Source organism: Rhinolophus ferrumequinum, chromosome 3 (genome assembly GCF_004115265.2).
Source record: "Rhinolophus ferrumequinum isolate MPI-CBG mRhiFer1 chromosome 3, mRhiFer1_v1.p, whole genome shotgun sequence".
Taxonomy (NCBI): Eukaryota; Metazoa; Chordata; class Mammalia; order Chiroptera; family Rhinolophidae; genus Rhinolophus; species Rhinolophus ferrumequinum.
In genome coordinates, this window is record NC_046286.1 from 60,441,629 (window position 1) to 60,464,419 (window position 22,791).

The window sequence follows — 22,791 nt, forward strand, 5'->3', positions numbered from 1 at the left end:
GGATGCAAGCGCAATGGTGTCATAGCTTCCGATTTTTTGAAGAGAAAGTTGGAGGGATGAGCAATTAAACCTGGAGAAATCAGAAAATGCTTAGCAAAAGACCTAACAGTTTAGTCGAGTCCTAAAAGTAAAGCAATGTTTACTAGGTGTGAATGTAGATGGCTTACTTCCTGTGGCCATGGCTGAAGGTGGAAAATGGGGAGCGGCAGAAGTGACTAGAGAGGAAGGAAAGCATATTTAACCGGCACAGGCCAAACTGCATCCTACAGAACATGGAAAGCTACTGAAGAGTCTATGACTCCACGGCACAAAAGGGTAGAATTTATCTATCTGCAGGAAACTTGTGCCAAAGAGCCACTCAGTGGTATTTCAAGATTTGATAGGTACATAAAGAATAAAGAGGAAGACACCTTTCTTATAATCCACACCTTTAGACTGGGCATCACCCTATCTAAACACTTGTCTTAGGCTCCTAACTATTGAAATATGAAAGTGCTCACATGGTTCCAGCAGCAGCACTGGCAGCTTAAAGAGACAGCAGTCAACTTACCCATGGAGAAGAGTCTACCAAACCCAAAAAGAAAGTTTCGTGAGCTCTCCCATCCCCAGATGTTTCTCCTTTACTCTCAGCAAGGGTAAAAAAATGATACCTTATTCATTGCCAAAATGACATAGAGTTTATAAAACATCTTGACATATTATTTTCGCCCATCTAAGAGACTCTCAGCTCGCTATTTTCTACTTTGTCTAAGTTTGAACACATCCACAGCAGCCAACTATATTCATATTTTGGACTCTTTTTTTACACACCACCACTTAAACTTCAAGAGTTCTAAAATTTAATTGCCATGGGTTAACAGCAATCTCTACTTTCTTCACCCTTCTAATCCGTTAGTCATCCTCCTAAACCATTAGTCAATCCTATTTTACTTGCAATTCATTAATGAAAATGTAATCAACTCTAATCCAAAATTACATTTTGCTTCAGAAAGGATGCTTGTTTTGGCCAAATTTCCTATTCTCCAGTTAGGAAGGGGGAAAGAAAACTAGGTTGTCACCTAGGCCTCTCATGTAAGCCTCACAATAAGATCGTGTTATTCCATGAGATAGGTATTCTTTTCACTGATGACAAAACTGAAGCTCTGAGTAGTTAACGTGCCCAAACAGCGGCTAGTAAATGACATAAGCCAGGTCTGAACACGTCCGTCTGCTTCCAAAACTATGTCCTTTCCTCTATACCACGTAGCTTCAACCGCTAATATTTCTAACGACAACAGTCATAATACTACACTGTCACCTTATATTTGGACAGTGCAGCATGCCTTTCAAATCATTTTCACCTGTAATATTTCTGTCAGTTGCCAAAAGTATCCTCCAAGCAAACTTAGGCAAACGAAAAAACAAAAAACAAAACAAAAAAACAACTAACCCAAGATCACAGAGAAATAATTATCAGCACAAATAATCACTAATAACAGCAGCTATGTTTATTGAGCACTTAAGCTAAACATTCTACAGTGTGTTGTCCTCATTAGAATCCTGTGACACACGAATAAACGACAATTCGCCTCTCTTACAGATAGGGTAACAAGGCTCAGGGAATTCTGTAATTCCCACAGCCAGGAAACGGCGGTGTTGGAATTCAAGTCCACGGACCGATAAGCTCGAAAGCCCATGCTCTTATCTACAACCTCATCTGTTATTGTCTCCCCATATTGCAGTGCTCTCTCTAGAATACTGTGCTTTCACTGTAATTAAGTTAAACTAAAATTAGTTGGAATTCAAAGTTAAAATTAAAATCAGTCTGCATTCCCCAGCCCACTACTAAATGAAAGTGGTGGAAGCAGCAAACAGGTGGCAGGATAATATCTATCAGGAATTTAAAAGAAATTTTTCACTGGATGACTGACAAATAGATAATCAGACACTCGATATAATTGGGGGGTAAATTAAACCTTCAAGCTCCCAGTATTGCCCTCTGTGGGGTGAGAGACATTCTTCCAATCATTTAACAAATGAACCTCTATTCTAACATACATTCAAAATCAAGACATTTCTTTTTTAACTCATCCTATGAAACAGTAAAAATCATCCAGGGCGGAAAAGCTCTACAGCAGTTTTCTTTCTAAGTTGACCAGGTCTATTCATTAAGAGTTTTTAAAGTTAGATTAAAATGCTGGGGCCAGGACCACCAACTTCTAGATGTTCACTTCTGGAGCTTCTTTCCATGTACTCATAAAATTGTACCATGCACACTCTATTACTATATGTTCACACTTGTTTTCAATCATGAGGACTACATAACAAAGTATGTGAGAAAATAAATAATACTTAAAAATAATCAAACTACATAAAGATCTTTTAGTAAGCATCTGTATATATTACAGCATATACACCTGTATATAATATATATACTATCTGTATATACTGTAGTATTAGTCCTGTGAAACTAAATGACATTCCTTTATAGAGTAACATAAAAGAAACAGCCTAAACTTAGAGAGAAATGTTGATGAAGTAGAAGATTCATGAAGCCACTTCTATTCTGAGGATAAACTAAATTTCACTTATGTGGTGATACGTAACCATTCAGGATGTAGAAAGCACCTGTCACAAGCCCTTGTAATTATTAAACACCATAAAGAATATGTTTGTGCAAATTATTAATATTTTAAAAATTCAAAACACTACTGCTAATTTTTTAGAGTATGATATAATAATCACTAGACCTATCTCTAGCCTCACAATTCTGAAGATAAAACCAATTCAATTTGCTAAAAAAAAATATCTTTGGAGAAAATGAAATAATCTTCCAAGAAGATTCCAAGAGAATGGTAATTTTTAAAGTTGTTTTAAAATATGTTACAATGAAATTTCAGTATATGAAAACAGAAAAAAATGAACGGCTTTGAAAAACCTTTGGTGAGTTACAGAAAGAAAAGGAAATCCAGCTGCACTCCATATACTCAAGATTTGTATCTAGAATTTTAAATAAGTATTAGATCAGAAACAACTATCCGAATGGTGAACATCTAGTATCCCCTTTTAAAATTTACTCTAGGGTAGCCATTTTTGGAAAAACATTCATTAAACACTTCAAACTACAGGCACAGATGAGTATTTTTGTTAACGTCTGTAAGATGTTTAATACACACACACAGGAGAAAACTGAACCCTATAGAAGAATAAAGACGGGACAATTACAGAATACAGTATCGATGAAAAGCAGTTGGCAATATGGTAGTAACGGGCAATCTGAGAAGAGAGACGTGGGTATCTGAATCCTAATTCGTTAGGATCTAAGCGCAAAGAATGAAGTATTACAGCACTTAAAACCCTACCATCAATTTGTCCTCATTAACTGGGCCCAGAATTAAGAAGACGAGTCAGTATTTCTTATCCTGGAGGAATACACGGAAGGAAAGGAAGGGTTCTGGCTAGATATTGAGAAGCTTTGTATGTCATGTTAAGAAGATCTCATTTTGTTGTGAGACTTTGGCTATTATAGATCTTTGTAATCACAGATGAATTTTGGATTCAGCTTATCGATCATGACAAAAAGTTACCAGAATTTTGATTGAGATTATGCTAAACCTGAAAAAGAATTAGGGAAGGACTGACATTTTAATAATATTAAATCTTCCCATCCATGAACATGATATATTTAGGTTATTTTTTACTTCCTCAAAGTTTTACAGTTCTCAATATACAGATTTTGCATACACTTTGTTAAATTTATCCCTCAGTATTTCATGTTTTTGATACTATTGTAAATGGTATTGCTTTGTAAATCCATTTTCCAACTGTTCATTGATAATATATAGAAATACAATTAATTTGTATATTTTGACATTATATCCCTCAACCTTGCTATATTCACTTATTAGTTCTAGTAGCTTTTTAATAAATTTCTAAGGATTTTCTAGTAGTACATGACGTTATTTGGTAATAAAAATTTGCTTTTCTTTCCTAATCCAATACGATTCTAATTTCTATTTATTGACTGGCTAGAACTTCTGGTAAAATTTTGAACAAGGGATGAGGGAGAACAAACATCCTTCTCTTGATTCCTATTCTAGGGGGAAAGCATTCCATATTTCACCATTAAGAATAATATTAGTTATAATTTTTCATGAATTCCCCTCTGTCAGGCAGAAAAAGAGTGCTTACTGCTATGTCTTCAATTCACTTATCTTTTCTTTCGCAGGGTCTCATCTGGTGGTGAGCCAGTCCAGATAATTTTTCCTTTTATATATTGAGGTTTTAGTTACAGAATTTACATTTGATATATATTTTTTCATCATTTTTTTCATTGTTCATGTTTTCCTTTAACTATTTGAGCATATTTATAATAAATCCTTGCCTGCTAATTCTATCATTTCTGTCTCTTATGGATCTATTTCTAGTGACTGATTTTTCTTCTGGGAATGGGTCATATTTTCTTGCTTCTTGAAATACATTGTAATTTTTTTATTGGGTGTTAGATATTGTGGTATTTTGTTATTGAGCGTCTGGATTTTACAGTCCTCCTTTAAAGAGTTTTGGTATGCTATCAATGGCACTTCCATTACTTTTGAGGCAGCTTTTGAGACTTGCTATTTAGCTCTTGTTAGGGAGGTTCCAGAATATGCTGCACTCTAAAGCTGGTTTATCCCTATTGCTAAGGCATAATTTTTCTGGGGTCTCTAGAGTACCCAGTTGTTCTTTCCACACTGTCCAGTCAGAACTCAAATGTCTGCCAATTCTGGAAGAACTCTGAGAACTGTACAGCTTATAGTTCCCAGCCTTATGGGCTTGCATCCTATGCATGTGTTGTTTAGTTTTCAACAGCAGACTCGAGTGGGCAACTTAGATTTCTGGAGACTTTCTCTGCATACTCACTCCTCTTTTGTATTCTGCCCCACAATTTCCAGCTGCCTCAGCCTCCCCCTAAATTGGATCCGTCTTCTCAACTCAAAATATTACCATCTTCTGCTTGAGACCCCCCTCTCTATGCTGTTTATTCAGAAAGTACCTCTCAGCAGACTGTCAGAATGATCATAGTTCTTAGCTCATTTGTTTTCCCACCTACAGGGATCAGAATCCTGTACTGCCTGTACTCCAAGCAGAATATAGTTGTTGTATATTTTACCCAGTTTTCTACTTGTTTACAGTGGAAGGGCAAGTTTAAGCATTAGTTATTCTATCTTGGCAAAAGTAGACATTTCCAACCTATGCTTTTTGCCTCATCCTATCCCATGTTCAGTCAACACCAAACAACTACTTCCCTACACTTTGTTAAGCAAGTCCTTGTATCTTAATTTCTTTACCTGATTTGGTCATTTCCTTCTCATCCAACATGGCTCAACTCTTATACATATCACCTCACCTTTGGAAATCTTCAGTTTTCTCTAGGGAGATTTTCTTTTTCTCCCTCTGTCTCTACAGCATATTGTTCACACATACCATAGCATTTATCTCAATGCACTCTGACCATCTGCATGTCTCCCTAACTAAAATGAATTCCTAATAATAATGATTATTGCTTATATTTGGATACTTTCTATGTGCCAGGAACTAGTCTAAGCACTTTACCTATAAATGCCCATTTAATCTTCATAAAACCCTAAGACATAGGTACTATTAGTATCTTCATTTTACTAAGGCACAGAGAGGTTAAGTATATTGCCTGAGATCACAGAGCTTGGTAGTAGTACAGCCAGGATACGAATCTAAACAGTCTGATTCTAGAGCTCATGCTTACTATACGGTCTCTCATTAATTCCTGAAAGGGCAGCAACTACGTCTTATTCTTGTTTGTACACTCTATGCCCAGAGCACCTCAAATATTTGTGGAATGAATTAAAATTTATAATTTTCTCCTAGTCATCCAAGAAAAAGTCCTTCATAAATAATGTAGGTTTTCTGTCAGTAATTACAGAACTGAATCTAGAAAGGGTCTTTCATAAAAATGGAAGAGACTAAATTCATTTTTTAATAATAAATTCAAAGAGCTCTGAAGAATTTTACCATGCAGAAAAGACTAACAAGGTTTTCTTAGGTAGCCAAGTAACTGCAGTGAACTCAGTCAGGAACAGCAAGTCTCTACCAAGGAATCAATACTCTCTAAGAGAGAGACTAAATGTCATAATTTGTCTCCCGTAATTGCAGACTAAATTAATCCCATCTATATCAATCGGAAATAAAGATGAGTGTTTTGAAGACAAAAGTAAAAAGACAGAGTATTTAAACAAAAATTTAATCATAAGCGTCTACTCTGTCAAGAGTTAATCAAAATAAATAAAGCCACATTGCTCAATAAAATCAGCTATATTGAAACAAAAATTTAATGAATTCTATATGAATAAAGTATTAGTCATCACCTTTAAAACACTTACATATTCTCCATGATCATTAAAAGCATTTCCATTCTTGACAGTAGATAGTATATGAAGTAAATTTATAAAAGCTAAAAGTACATAAAAATGATGATGTATTCCAATTTAAATTATTAGAAATAAAAACATGTATTTTGCACAAGTGGATTTAAGGAGCAAGAAGGTAATGAACCATGGGTAATGAACCAAGGTGTCCTGGGAAGAAGTGGGGGTTGGTGCACTGCCCCTACCTGCCGCCTCTGTCCCACACGACCAATGTACCTCACATGTCGGGCTTCTACTCCATCCTCCACACCACTGTCCAGCTTGGACAGGCCCACAATACCTCATCTAAAGTCCCTGAAACCAAATGTCTTTCCAAATATAATTTTCTTCCTAAGTTCAGGAAGATAACCTTTACCCAACACCCCAGCAAGATATGGGGCAGCACCCTGTAAGCAAACACATTAATATTTCTGCAGTAAAATGCAAGAATATTCACATTAAGTGCAATACAGAAAGACTATAAGTAATCTCATCAGTTCAGGTCAGGTTTACGAGTCTGAAAAAACATTGTTTTCTGAGCTTTTAGGATTTTTAAATAGTTGGAAAAGGACTACAGATTTGTATCACCATATTGCCTTCAATCTGCTCATTCCCTGCTTGAGAAGTGATGATGGCTTCTTTACCTGCCACAGTAGTTACAACACTAATTTCTACACTAGTGTAGAATTGGCAACACCTTTGGAAATGACTTAGTCAAACTCCTTATCTCACTGCTTAGGAAACTAAAGACCAGAGAGATGAATAACTTGACTAGGGTCATACTGTTACTGCCAGAGATGAAACTAGAGCATACAGAGCTCCTACTGTTGGTTGGTTCATTTGTTCATTCATTCATTCAATTTTTTTTCTCTCTCATTGCAAGTGATTTTTTTTTAGCTTTTCAAAATGAAATATAGATTCACAGAAAGTATAAATAGAGTCCTATGTATCCTTAACCTAACTTCCACCAACATACAGCTGTAGTACAACATTAAAACCAAAAAATTAATGTAGATACATTAGTGTTAAAACTACAGACCTTATTCCATTTTCAGCATTTTTAAAAAACTGCATTCATTCATGTACGTAGGTGTATACAGTTCTATGCAACTTTTATCCAATGTATAGGTTCATGTAACCACCATCACAATCAAGATACCAAACTGTTCCATCACCACAAAATACCTTTGTTTTTTTCGTTTTTTTTTAATTTATTCATTTATTCTTTAAAGTTTATTTGTGCAACACTTGTTAGTAAAGTTATATAGATTTCAGGTGTACAATTCTGTAATACATCATCTATATCTCACATTGTGTGTTCACCACCCAGAGTCAGTTCTCTTTGGATCACTATATATTAGACCCCATTCAACCTCTTATAGAGCCCCGCTCCCCTTCCCCCCTTACTCTCTGGTAAGCCCTAAACTATTGTCTGTGTCTATGAGTTTTTGTTCTTTCAGCTGTTTGTCTTGTTCTTTTGTTGTTTTCAGTTTATATACCACATATCAGTGAAATCATACAGTTCTCTACTTTTTCTGTCTGACTTATTTCGCTTAGCATTATCATCTCAAGATCCATCCATGTTGTCACAAATGGTCCTATTTCATCTTTTCTTACCACCGAATAGTATTCCATTGAGTATATATACCACAACTTCTTTATCCATTCATCTATGGATAAAGGACATCTATGGAAGGACATTTTGGTTGTTTCCATGTCTTGGCCACCGTAAGTAAAGCTGCAATGAACATTGGAGCACACGTGTCTTTATGGATAAATGTTTTCAGATACAAAATACCTTTGTACTGACATCCTCCCTGCTCCACACACTGTCCCTGACGCCAGCAACCACTCATCTGTTCTCCATCTCTAATTTTGTCATTCTGAGAATGTTGTATAAGTGGAATCATATAGCGTACAAACTTTTGAGACTGACTTGTTCTTTAATTGTGGTAAAATACAAAATTTACCATCGTAACCATTTTTAAGTGTACAGTTTTAAGTGTATTTACAATGTTGTACAACCGATCTCCAGAACTTTTTCATCTTGTAAAACTGAAACTCTATATGTCTATTAAACAACAACTCCCCATTTCCCTCTCCTTCTAGCAACCACCATTTTACTTTCTGTTTCTCTGAATGTAACTACTCTAAATACCTCATATAAATGGAATCATACAGTATTTGTCTTCTTGTGACTAGCTTATTTCACTTAGCATAATGTCCTCAAGATTCATCCATGTTGTAACATGTGGCGGACTTTCCTTCATTTTTAAGGCTGAATAATATCCTACATACAGATGGACCACATCTTGTTTATCCATTGATCTACTGACGTGCATCAGGGTTGCTTCCACCTCTTGGCTATTGTGAAAATGCTGCTATGAATATGAGTGAACAAACATCTTCTCAAGACCCTGCTTTCAATTCTTTTGGATACATATCCAGAAGTAAAACTATTAGATCATATTTAATTCTAAGTTTAATTTTTTGAGGAAGGAGACTACTCGGACTTTCAATGAGCATAATTCTTTTGAAATTCATCCAAGTTGTTGTGTAAATAAATAGTTCACTTCTTTTCACTGTTGAGTAGCATTTCAGTGCACGGATGCACCACATTTTGTTCCACCATTCACCACTGAGTAACATTTGGATTGGTTCGTTTGGGGCTACTACAAATACGGTTGCTATTTCTCTGGGATAAATGCTCAGGAATATGATTGTTGGGTTGTATGGTAAGTGTATGTTTAATTTTATAAGAAATAGCCAAGCTGTATTCCAGAGTGGCTATACCATTTTTACACTCCCATCAGCAAAATATGAGAAATCTAGTTTCTCTGCATCTTTACCAAGACTTCATGTTGTCAATAATTTTTATTTTAGCCATTCTAATAGGTACGTTGTGGTATTTCACTATGGTTTTAATTTACATTTTTCTAACGGTTAATAATGTTGAACATTTTATTCATATGCTATTTGCCATTTCTACAGGTAGGCTCTTTTTGCCCATTTTCTAATTTTATGGATCGTATTATAACCACTGAGTTTAGAGAGTTCTTTACATATTCTGGATACAAGACCTTCTTCAGATATGTGGTTGGCAAATATTTTCTCCCAGTCTGTGGCTAATCTTTTCATCCTATTAGTGTTTTGCAGAGTAAAGTTTTTAATTTTGATGAAGTTCAATTACTGATGTTTTTTCTCTTATGAATTGGGTTTTTGGTGTCATGTCTAAGAATTTACCTAGCTCTACGAGTAGTTCCCAAAAATGTTCTCCTATGTTCTCTATAAAAAAAGTTTTATAGTTTTACATTTCACATTTAAATCCATTTTATACTGATTTCACAATGACCCATTTTGTATTGACTTTTCTTTAATATGGTGTGAGGTTTAGGTCAAGATTCATTTTTTTTGCCAACAACGTCCAATCGTTCCAGTACCATTTGTTGAAAAGACTATTTTCCCTCCATTGAATTGCATTTGCATCTTTGTCAAATATCAATTGGGTTGATCTGTTTCTGGGTTCTCTATTCTGTTCCATCGATGTGTCTTGTCTATTCCTCTGCTAATACAACATGGTCTTGATCAATGAAGTTATACATGGGACTTAATATTAGGTAGCACGATTCCTCCCACTTTCTTCTTTCTCTCTCTCTTTTTTATTAACGTTGTTTTAGCTATTGTAGCTCTATTCATTCTGCTCATTTTACTTTATTGCACTGGTTGTCCTCGCTTTTAAGGTCCTCCCTATACCTAGTAAAGGTATGATAGCCTAGGGAAGAAAGAAGAACAAAGAATCACAAAGGAAAAAGCATGTAACACATTCCCGTCACCCTAAAATATTACCCATGTAAGTTCTATCCATCCATCCAGTGACACCCCAATGTCTTCATGAAAAGGTTCTGTACAATTCCAGGCCACTTTAGTACCTCTAAATGCAATAGCTAATATATCTCTACTACTCATTAGCCACAAGTCATTCATTTACTTGTTAGATATTTGTAAATATATTTGTGTCCAATAAAATGTCTACTCATCAAAGGGCCCAGTCCATGTTTTTACACTTCTTTATATTCATTCATAAGCTTCAACAAGCATTGAATTAATTAATTGAGGATTATTTATCTAACTGGGGCTTAAAACAGAGAGATCCTAGAAAATGTAGAATAATAATGGTAAAAAGTTAGCTAATTGTTACATGGTTGCTAGTAATAAGATCATTATCTCGATAAATCTCAAGATTTTAAATTTAATCTCACTTCTGAATTAAACTATTAAAAGAGTATACTTCTAGGCTCTTACCCTTCCTTGATGAGATGGCTTAGGTAAAGAAAGAGAAGGTAGTGAATAATGAATTATGGTGATTTCCTTTTTATTCTCCTGCTGTTTGACAAAAATGTCACCATTCATCTAAATTTTAGGAGTATTAAACATGACTCATTTTTACCATGTAGATTTATCCAAAAAGTATAGTGACGTAAGGGGTTAGAATATCAATTTAAGTAAATAATGGAAATTCAAAATATAAAATGGAACTGTAAAAGTATTTACCAAATCCAGTTTCCTATGGTCCTAACTATATCAACTGCAAGCGGTCACTGTGTCCTTTGGCTAACATGCTGAGAACATCTTCTTCTTAATTATCAATGCTTTCCTGACAAGATTTCAACAATGTAAGGTACATATTGTGAAATAACATAGCTGCTTAATCCATGTTTTCAGCTGTAATTTACAATAACTACAATCTGCCTACTCTATGGATCAAATACCTGCTCCTTTGCTAAAATACATATATACACAATATATAGTGTATACAGATATATATATATATATAGTCAAAAGGTTTTTGTCCATTAGCTACCTGTGAGTTTAGACTATTTAAATAACTTGCAACACACTATCAAAGTAAATGTAATACAACATGTAGATTAGTTTACTTCTCTTACAAAATAAAGCAATTCATAGACGTTACTACAACTTTGCTGAAACTTATTTATTTTGTTCCTCTCCAATTCTTCCCTGTAACATGGGACTAGGTAGTTAGGGTAGACTCCAATCAGGAAAGTTTCAAAGCCATTAGTCTTATTGGCTTTCATCTATTGTATCTCAGGTGGCCTCAGAAGAGATCTTTTTTGAGATGCTATCTGATAGTCTGACAACTAAGTAGATGAATTGCAATTCTCAGAATAAACACATTAATAAGGCTCTTTCTAGTTCTGCCCTTTTCAATTAAATGCTTTAGTACAGAGACTACAATACACACAATGCTATATGTTACTACAATCCCCACAGCTAACACTGTCATTCCCACCACGCACACAGAAACCCACTATTTGATTAGCAAAAATTAAGAAGCCTCATGGTTCTAGTGTTGTGAGAACATGGAGTAACCTTAATTCAGACACTGCTTGTGAGAATATAAACTGGTACAACCACTCTGGAAAACAATTTCTTATTATCTACTAAAGCTGAAATGTGCATATAGTCTTTTATTCTCTCAAGACAAGTACACCAGGAGACATGTACAAGCATATTAACAGTTGTATTTTTCATAACACCAAATATACAGACAACCCAAATGCTGATTGATTGAAAGACGACTGTGGTATATTGACACAGTAGGATTTTACACACCAGTGAAAAACTAATGAAGTACAGTTAAACACAAAATGGATGAATATTGTGTTATCCACACAATATCACAGCAGTTATAGCAAGTTATAGCAGACTATGCAATAAACTACTATATGAATAAAGTTTAAAAAATGAGCAAAATTAAACATGTTATTATTTAGGGAAACACATACAATTATAAAAAGAAAAAAACAAACACAAAATCCAGTATAGCTGGGGTCAAGGAGATGGACCGAGGAGTACACTGATAGCTTCGATAGGATTGCTAAAGTTACAGTTCTTAAATTGGGTGGCAAACTCATTAGTTCCATTTTTAAGGTTTAAAATATATATGTCTGTGTGTTGAGTGTGTATCATCTTGAATCTCTGGAGAACTAACATTCCAGCTACAGGACAAGAGTAGCCCACTCCTAAAATGACATTCCTGATAACTGGAAATGATGCCAAGAAATAAAATCACTCTACTATTGCTATTTGGTAACTTTCATAATAGTAAAGAAATTACAGGTGCTTCCAAATAAATGGAAGGATATACCATGACCATGGATTGGAAGGATTAATACTGTTAAAATGACCATACTATCCAAAGCAATTTATAGATTCAATGCAATTCCTACCAAAATACCAATGTCATTCTTCTCAGAATTAGAATAAATAATTCTAAAATCTATATGGAACCACAAAAGATCCCAAATAGCCAGAGCAATCTTGAGAAAGAAGAACAAAGTTGGAGGTATTACGCTCCTTGATCTCAAACAATACTACAAAACTATAATAATCAAAACAGTATGGCACTGGCACAAAAACAGACACACAGACCAATGGAACAGAATAGAGAGACCAGAAATAAACCTTCACTTATATGATTAACTAATCTACTACAAAGGAAGTAAAAATATACACTGGAATAAACACAGTCTTCTTCAACAAGTACCCTGTTTCCCCGAAAATAAGACCTAACTGGAAAATAAGCCCTAGCATGATTTCTCAGGATGACATCCCCTGAACATAAGCCCTAGTGTGTCTTTTGGAGCAAAAATTAATATAAGACTCGGTCTTATTTTGGGAGAAACACAGTAGTGCTGGGAAAACTGGATACACACAAAAAAGTGAAACTGGACCACTCTCTTATACCATATACAAAAGTAAATTCAATATGGGTTAAAGACTTAAATGTAAAAACATAAAACTCCTAAAACAAAATATAATATCTGACATCAGTCTAAGTAATATCTTTTTGTACACATCCCCTCAAGCAAAGGAAGCAAAAGCAAAAATAAACACATGGGACTACATCAAACTACAAAGCTTCTGCACAGCAAAGGAAACTTTCAACAAAACGAAACAGCAACCCACTGAACAGGAGAATATATTTGCAAATGATATATCTGATGGGGTTGATATTGAAAATATGTAAGAAACTCATACAACTCAATAACAAAAAAATAAACAATCCAATCGAAAAATGGGCAGAGGACATGAAAAGACATATCTCCAAAGGAAACATACAGATTGCCAACAGACATATGAAAAGATGTTAAACATCACTAATCATCAGAGAAATGCAAATCAAAACCACGAGATACCACTTCACACCAGTCAGAATGGCTATTATCAAAAAGTCAACAACATATGTTGGTGAGAACTGGAGAAAAGGGAACCCTTGTGCATTGTTTGTAGAACTGCAAACTGGTGCAGCTCCTATGGAAAACAGTATGGAGATTCCTCAAAAAATTAAAAATGGATATACCATAACATTCACTAGTGAAATGATATGTGGAAGCAATTCCACTTCTGGGTACTTATTATCCAAAGAAAATGAAAAAACTAATTCGAAAAGACATACACATCCCTATGTTCGTTGCAGCATTATTTACAACAGCCAAGATATGGAAGCAACCTAGATATCCATCGATAGATAATTGGACAAAGATGTGGTGTATGTACATACACAAACACACACACACACACACACAAACACACACACAGGAATATTATGCAGCAATAAAAAAGAATGAAACCTTGCTATTTGCGACAACATGGGTTAATCTAAAAGGTATTATACTAAGTGAAATAGGTCATGCAGAAAAAGACAAATACCATATGGTTTAATTTATATGTAGAATCTAAAAACAAAGCAAACAAAACAAAACAAAAACAGACTCAGAAACAGAGACCAAAGAGATGGTACCAGACGGGAGGTGGTGGAGGGTTGGGTGAAAAGGGGAAAAGGGATATATATGGTCAATAATATTGTGATAAGTTTTCACAGTGACAGATGATTACTAGAAGTAGTGGGGTGATCACATTGTACAGTATAAAAATATCGAATCACTATAGTTGTACACCTGAAACTAATATAACCAATATAGATTGTATACCAACTATACTTATATGCTGAAATAGTTTTCAAAAATAAAATAATTAATTTAAAAAAAGAAAAAAACACAGAAATTACAGGTGTCTCAAAAAATTGAAATAAAGAGTGGGCAAGGGGAGTGCGGGTGGCTATAAACGGGCAACATGAGGGATCCTTGTAGTGATGGAAATTGTTCCGCATCATGACTGTATAAATGTCAGTATTCTGCTTATGATATAGTACTACAGTTGTACAAGATGTTACCACTGGGAGAAACTGGCTAAAGATCTCTCTGTATTATTTCTTCCAACTGCGTATGAATCCGTAATGATCTCAAAATAAAAGTTTAATTTTAAAAAATTACATATATATATAAAAGATCATTTTTGTCCAGGGTTTCTCCACCTTGGTACTACCGACATTTTGGGGCACGTAATTCTTCATTGTTGGGGCCTGTCCTGGGCATTGTAGGGTGTTTAACAGCATCCCTAGCCTCTACCTACTAAATGCCTATAGCATGTCTCAGTTGTGACAACATCTCCAAACACTGCCAAATGTTCCCTAGAGAGCAAAACTGCCCTATTTAAGAACCACTGCTCTAGTCACAAAAGTGAAGAAGAGCTGTGGAAATGTTTCCGATGGAAGGAGACTAAAGAAACATGACAATGAAATGCCAATACCTGATCCTAGGCTAGATTCTGTACCAGAAGAGGGAAAAAATGCTATAAAGAACATTATTGGGTCAATTAATAAAATTTGAATATCAATAACAGATTAAATAAAAGTATTATATCAATATTAAATTTGCTTAAGTTGATTACTGTAATTATTTCAATAATATTCCCATGCCTAGGAAATACACAACAAAGTATTTAGGGGTAAAGGACCATGATGTATACAATCTACCCTCAAATGATTCAGAAAAAATGTTGTATGTGTCTGTGTGTGTATATTTTACATATACATGTGAATAATGTGTGTGTATATATATACACACACATATATAATATATATATATGTGAATCTGATTAAAGGGTATACAAGTGTGTTCACTGTACTATTTTTATTTTTGCAACTTTTCAGAATGTTTGAAATTATTTACAAATGAAAAGGTGGGGTTTTTTTTAAGTGGAAGCAAACGTTGCCCTTCAAATTCTAATGGCAGATTTTAAAGCAGTCGCAGCATAAGTGATTAAAATCCCAAGAGGAAAATGACTAGTGACTGGATACATTCTGACGTCAAGACTGGGACATGCGTTGAAAAGAACTGTCTACGGTCTATCTCCCCTCTCTATTCTTTCTAGAGGTAACCTCTTCAGTAGTGTGAAACCGAAAATGAATCCATCCCACTTTAAAAATAAAGTTTCTACAGGTGACTCAAATCCACATCCCTACTCAATTTCTCCACAAATCACTGAGGCCTCTTCACCCTCAATAATTAAGCAAAAGCGTGAATAGCGTGCACGTGTTTCTCAAAAGGAAACCACTTATCCACTAAGCTGAGCAAATCGAGGAAGAATGTTAGAGTGGAGTAGGAAGGAGACAACGTCGAATGGCTAGGAGGGCTGAGAAAAAGCAAGGGGTAAAAAGAGATAAGCAGAGAGCGATCTGAGTGAGACAAGAAGTGAGTCTTTTTCGGACAGGAAAAAGACTCGAGTGGGTGCGAGAGTGTCAGGGAGAAAGGGAATTAGCTCACCTGGCTGTGGTAAGCAGAGGGTGCTGAGTCCCCACCAGCTTCCGCACCTGCATAGCGATGTTGCTGAGCTCGTCGCTCAGCAGGCAGCGGAGGCTCATGAAGGACGTGGGATAGCCCACGATCTTCTCCGCCTCTGACACCACTTGGTTCCAGTGGGCCGGGGACCTGGAGGACTGCCCACGCCAGGAGCCCACCGGGAAGATTCTGCCGAGGAACGGGGACCACCAGAGGCGCCGCGGGGGACCCGAGGCCCCGAGATAACGAGCCAAGCGCAACAGCGGCTGTCGAAGGCTCATAGTTTGAGTCTGGGAGTGTCAGGGACTTCAGGGAGTCCGGAGGTAGCGCGGGGAACAACCAGGGACAGAGGAAGGAAGTTGCAAGGACTAGAAAGAAGCGGCGACTCCGGACCCCAAAAGGAGGATGGATTCCTGGAGCTGTTACCAGAAACGAATTTTAACTGCAGCTTCCTGAAGCCGATCTAAACACACAACCGCCCTAGCTCAGCAGTGCCCCCGGCCAGCTGGGGTAGAAACAACCGGCGCTGCCTAAATGGGGGACGCCATATTTGGAGGCGTGGAATACGACTTGCCGTAAAGATGGAGGCGGGCTGTTCTGGAGCAGAGATTGTTCTCTACGGCACAGCCGTAAAAACCCCGAGGGGGCGGGGCGTTAGAGATGAGCTCGGGGAGGCGAGGTTGTGTAAACGGGTCAGCTTCTCCCACCTCCTGATCCAGTCCTGTGAGGATAGAGTGTCGTAAGGATGCTGGGGTGGGCGCCGCCTGATGCCCCAGCGCCTGGAGTCTGGGCTGAGTCTGATTCATCAGAGCCTTCCCAGCGCCCAGCACAGAGTGGGCACGTATAAATATTTGTTTCACGAACGAAGGTCGGTGTCTACCAAGTCTTTTGCTGTTTCCAGCCCTCCTGGTTGGCCAGCTCCTCTGGAAAACTTCTTGTAGCTATACTCTGCCAGCCATTGGCAATGGTAGTGGACGGGAGTGATGGCTACCTCTTGGGCTGCGGGGCTTCAAGAGCCATGGTTCACTTGTGGGTGGGGACACAAAGTGCATGCGTGAGGCAGAGTTCTCATGCCTTCAGATCCCAACCACACGGAAGGTGGCATGGCCAGATGGAAAGGGTTCTTTTTCCCTAGGAATGTCCTGGGTCCTTGCCTGCGTCACTGGCCTCCTCGCTGAGCCTCGGTTTCCCCTGTGTACAGCCCAGGCAGAAGCAGCCATACCTCCCACAAGGATGCCCAGAGGCACCTCTTTAGAAAGAAGCTCTGCTCACCATCCAGGATTCAAAATTGTATCATTGACCCTAGTACTTTGCCCTTATAGCTCATGTATTAGTTCATTTAATCCTCAAAACAACCCCATTAGGTGGATAATAGTGTTCTCCATATGAGGAAACAGGTATCAGTATACATTGCTAAGTAGTATACATTGCAAAACGCTACATAGGGCAGGGATGTGAACCCCGGGATTATAGTTTCTGAATCCATGCTCTTCAGCACAGTACACTGTCTCTTGAAAGGCGGCCATCCATTCTTCTTGCTGTCAATGTGGTTATCGTTTCCATAATGCCACTCATTCTTTTTACAAGTATGTATAGCATCCTTTTGCATCACTCAAAGTTAAAACCGTTGTTAATAAAGGATATATTGTGCAGTTTTACACTCTTAAAAATAGCTTGCAAAACTCAACTTTCAAAATCCTTTCAAATTTATGATTGATATTTTTTAAATTAGCATCATGCATAATAATACTGAACCAGACTCGGGCTACATAAAAAATCAGACTTAAAAGGGGCAAATTAAAGAGTATTCATTTTGCAAAAGAAAAAAAAGATGCTTTTCTCTGCAAAAGGTTTAGCCTCAGACTCCCTTTAAATGGCAAATTTCCCTTGTGATTTAAAATCTGATTTTATTGCCAAAAATTCAATTTAGGCATAAATTTTCAGAGGTACATTTTAGATAAAGTGAATTTTGCTCATAAGTATTAAAGACAGTCTATGCCCACAAAATCAGTAAGGCAAGCTAAAGTTAAAAAACAATTCCTTTGAAAGAGATAACAAACTCCTGGCAATAAAATTAAGGTCTGTTCTAGATGAAAATAAGTGTGGAGAGTGAGATACCTTACCAATCCAAAAAGTTCCAAAGCCTGAGCTTCTGGGTTATCCAAGGTGAAAGAAGTCATGAAAAAAAAGAGAGAGAGAGATAAAGGCTGAATGTGATATATTGTGCACCTGAGGCTGTTTCTTCAGAATCGTGATACTTTCTCATGCAGTTTCCTTAATACCAATTCACAGCATGTACTTTAATTTCTCCACAGAAGCCAAGTGCATTACTCTCTGGTCATACTCTATTAACCAAGTTTTTGATTATTCATGGGACTTTTGGTCCCATTTATTTAAAATAATCAGCACTTTCCTTCATACTTACAGTTAAAAGATTGCATTACACCTAATGATAATCAGTTTTTAGAAGGTTAAAATGGTATTTGTTCTTTAATCTTCCAGATAAATATATAACTCCTCAGAGTCTTTCTGATTGTGAATTGCTGGTGACTTCGAGGAGTAGGGAGTGGGAATATCTGTGACTCTGCCCTTCCTCTGCCACGGACGATACTCATTTTGAGGATGTCTGTGAATGTGTGCATAGAGAAAGAATACAGCAGGATTTCTCAGCCGTGGCATGATTGACATTTTGGACCAGATCATTCTTTGCTGTGTGTGGGGGGTGGGGTCTGTCCTGTGCAGGATAGGATGGTTAGCAGCATCCCTGGATCTACTCACTAGATGCCAGCAGTACCCCTCCCCTCTCCAAATTGTGGCAACCAGATTTGTCTCAGGACATTGTCAATTATCCCCTGGGGGGAGGGTGGTGGTGGTGGCAGAATCACCCATGAGGATACAGGGAAATGGGAGAAGCTGAAATAAGAAAATAATTTCCATCCACGACTTTTCTCCTCCAAAGCAGCAAAAGAAGAGGTCCTGTGTATGGGCAACCCTGCACGTGAAAGAGTGGTCACTCCACCATCTGGAAACCCCCAGCCAAACACAGACACATCTTCTGCTTGGTGTTGGGTTTGTTCTGGAGACAGCAAGCTGACCAAAGATGGTCACATTTCCTCCCCCACCTTTCTCAGGATCCTGAAGCTGGTAAAGGACCAGTGGACTTCACGTACTGTCCTCCTGCTACATTCTGCTGATCTTAAAAAGAAGTGAGGTCATATTTTATGTCTTTTTTTTTTTTTTTCCTGCTGGAAACCCACACCAGTCTTGAAAATACAAGGTCTTAACAAGGATGGTGTATGCTTGAGGCTTTGGTATTTCCATGATTAGGTGAGTGGAACTAGGGACACTGCAGCCATCCTATCACCCTCAACACAATCACTTATTGTTTATGCTAAGAGAGTTCTTCCAAAAGCTGCTGAAAGCATCGCGGTATATCTTGGAGCAGAATGATAAAAGGAGGCAAGTAATCAGATTAGCAAAAATCCAAAAGTTTGACCACCTACTGGGTTGGCAGGCTTGGAGAACAGGAAGGGTACATATTGCCAGTGAGAATGCAAAATGGTGCACGGCACCTATGGAGGGGAATTTGATGATCCTTAGCAAAAATACATATGTATATTTACCCCTTGACCTAGAAATCCCAATTCTGGGTATCTTTCCCAAAATATAAAATGATTTCTGCACAAGGTTATTCATTGCAGTGTTATGTGTAATAGCAAAAGATTGGAAATGGACCACATAACCACAAGTAGGGAAATGGTTGAATAAACTAAAGTAGATCCATACAATGAAACACACTGTGCAACTGTGAAAAAGAATGAGGGCCATCTCTTCACTCTGATGTGGAATGATATACACACTACATCTTAAAAAAAAAAGCACAAAAAAAAAACCCCAAGGTGCAGAACAGTGGAGTATGCTTTTTTTATAAGACAGGTAAACTATAAATATATATTTGCATATATTTGGGATGGGAGGAAACAAGTGGAGGGGACAGGCATGAAAACAGACTGACTACCTTGACTATATAGTGGTACCTCGGTTTTCAAATGTCTCTATTGACAAACATTTTGGTTTATGAATGCTGTAAATTTTATGGATCTATGGTATCATTAGATAGTAAAATTCATGCCAAATTTGCAGTTTTAGGGGTTGATTTTAAAGGTCTGGAATGGATTAATCCATTTTGCATTATTATCTATGGGGAAACCATGCCTCAGTTTTCAAACGTTTCAGAACTCGAACGGTCTTCTGGAACGTTAAAAAACCGAGGTACCATTGCATAGTTTTGACTTTAGAATCATATATATTTTACATATTCCAAATAATTTTAAATTCAAAAGAAAAATAGAAATCCTGACATTTAAAAAAACCTGAAGCAAATGACCTAACTGTATATTAAATTGGTGGCATAACCACACCAGGTAAACAATTAAAGGGCTTTAGAAAATAGTGTTTTCACTGTACATTCATAGTGGAATATACTCTCAGGATAAATAGACCTACAAAGAAATCTTAAACTTCATTCAATAGTCTTATTGCTAGTAAAAAATGTATATATTATTACTTTCAAACTATTCTTGTATATCGTAGGTTAAAAATATTAGAGTTGTTAGGAATGATGATTTTCAGAGTAAGTAGAATCCATGTAATAGTAAAGGTGAATGGGAAATGATATGAACTTATGATTTTTCCTTAAAAAAATTATGTTCCTTATATCCCGATTAGAAAACTTTTACATTTATTTAAAAAAGACAACAACAACATGTACTTGCTTTGTCCCTTGAAAAGCCCTCAAAGTTATAATAATCTTGTAGGAATCTTTAGCATACATATTGTACTTTTAATACATCATTCCTTATTAAAAGGAACAAGGCTGTTTAAAGGAACGGCAACTATCAGGTCTGGGGCAAGAAATGTACATGATGAGCCTGAAACACCCTGTTGTGCCAGAAATCAAGGAAGCTATTGAAGTTTAAAGTCTAATGGGACAGGTCAAAGGGACAAAGGGATCAGCATAAAGAAGTTCCCATTAGCAGAAAAGGGGACAATTTGAGCATCAAAAAAAAGTAAGAACTACAACTGATTGAAATTCATGGATGGCATATAAATCCTTGAGTTCATTATTAGACATAACTAGGGCAATATTCTGAATATTTGCAATATAATGAAAGAATTAAGCACTTATCCTTACTTTCCTGTATGAATTATATTTAGTGGTGTTTTAGCCTGGCTTATACCCTTGAACGCTGAACCTGAGACAAGGGCTTACTTTTAGGTAGTTTATTTTGGACAGACATCTCAGGAAACAGCAGTGAATGACTAGGGAGAGTGAAACAGATACAAGAGTGTTCTCGAGTTAGTCATCACTGTGGGCAAAGAGGCCTGGAGCCTGCTAGGACTCTGACTTGCCATGTAGAATATACTTCATAATTGTCGGCTTGATGCAAGAGAGGAGCAGTTATTTACCAGTTCCCATCTCTCATTGGTCCAAATTTCCTCCTTGGGGCCTTAGCCCCCTGACTCTTCTAAGCTGTTAGGTGAATGCTAGGCAGATATCCCTCCCTCAGTCAAAGGAACTCAGAGGCAAAATGTGAGATGTAAGCAACGCATATCAGGAGAGATGCTGTTAGGTTACACCAGCAGGAAGCAGGTTGCTTCAGCAATGGCTGTAGTAAGAGACAGCCCAGAAACAGGGAATATCTCTACGAATGGGATCACCAAACAGCCCAGGCTGATGAGGGAAAGTTCCTTCTCATAACTGCATCTAATAAAAGGGAAAAAAGATAGAATTAGAAAATCACCATATTGTAATTCCTTATGAAATAGTTGATTCAGGCAACAGTGATCAATAGGTGAGAGCCTGACGGGAACTTTGCAATGGAGGCCTTGGGCCGATACCACCTGCAACCACTAACCTATCTCAGCATCACCAGGAGTAGGACGTCCACATACATATGCCTCCTGATGTGCATTACGAAGCACACAGCATCACCTATGAATATTTTTCCCAAAATAGCTGAATCTAAATCTCATCAGGCCTTTAGGACTAACTTCTAATTTTCTAGAAACATAAGAGGGAGAAGAACAAGTGAAATCACAAAGAAGCAAATGGACCAATCTAGCATGTCAGATATTCTACAGGCCAACTGACTGGGTTTCTTCAACAAGATGAGGGATAAGATGGGAAGGAGTAGAAGGACTCCTCAAGATTGAAAAATTTTGAGGGGTATAACAAACTAAATGTAATATGTGGACCTTGTTTGGATCTTGATTCTAACAAACTATAAAAAGCAAATTCTGAGACAAATAAATTTGAATTATAGCTTTGATATATTAGGTATTATAAAGAAATTATTATTAATTTTATGTGTGAGTATATAAGAAAATGTCCATATTTTTAAGCAATACATACTAAAGTATATAGGAATAAAAAAATACGAGTCAGGAGGGAAGAAATAGATGAAGCAAGTATGTTAAAATCTAGAAAGTTTTTGATTCTGTATGATGAGTATATGGTACTCATTATACTATATTAATTTTTTGTATGTTTAAATATTTTCATAATAAATAAATATTTTTAAAGAAGTAAATGTCCTCATCTTTTTTATTACAACGGGAAGGAAGTCAAATGACTTGCTCAAAGTCATAAAGCTGGAAAGTGGTGGAGCTAGAATTAAAGCTCA

General features: G+C 36.8%; 1 protein-coding gene across 4 annotated transcripts in view; it reads right to left on the bottom strand.

The window, feature by feature from the left end:
• The window catches only part of PDSS2 (decaprenyl diphosphate synthase subunit 2), a 207,568-nt gene extending 190,912 nt beyond the window's left edge, over positions 1-16,656 (bottom strand). For all 4 annotated transcript variants that reach the window (XM_033103100.1, XM_033103099.1, XM_033103098.1 and 1 more), the window contains exon 1: positions 16,091-16,656. In XM_033103100.1, coding sequence (XP_032958991.1) covers positions 16,091-16,386 — 296 coding nt within the window. In that variant the 5' untranslated portion in view covers positions 16,387-16,656. The remainder of the gene's footprint in view (positions 1-16,090) is intronic.
• Between the last annotated feature and the right edge of the window lie 6,135 nt (positions 16,657-22,791).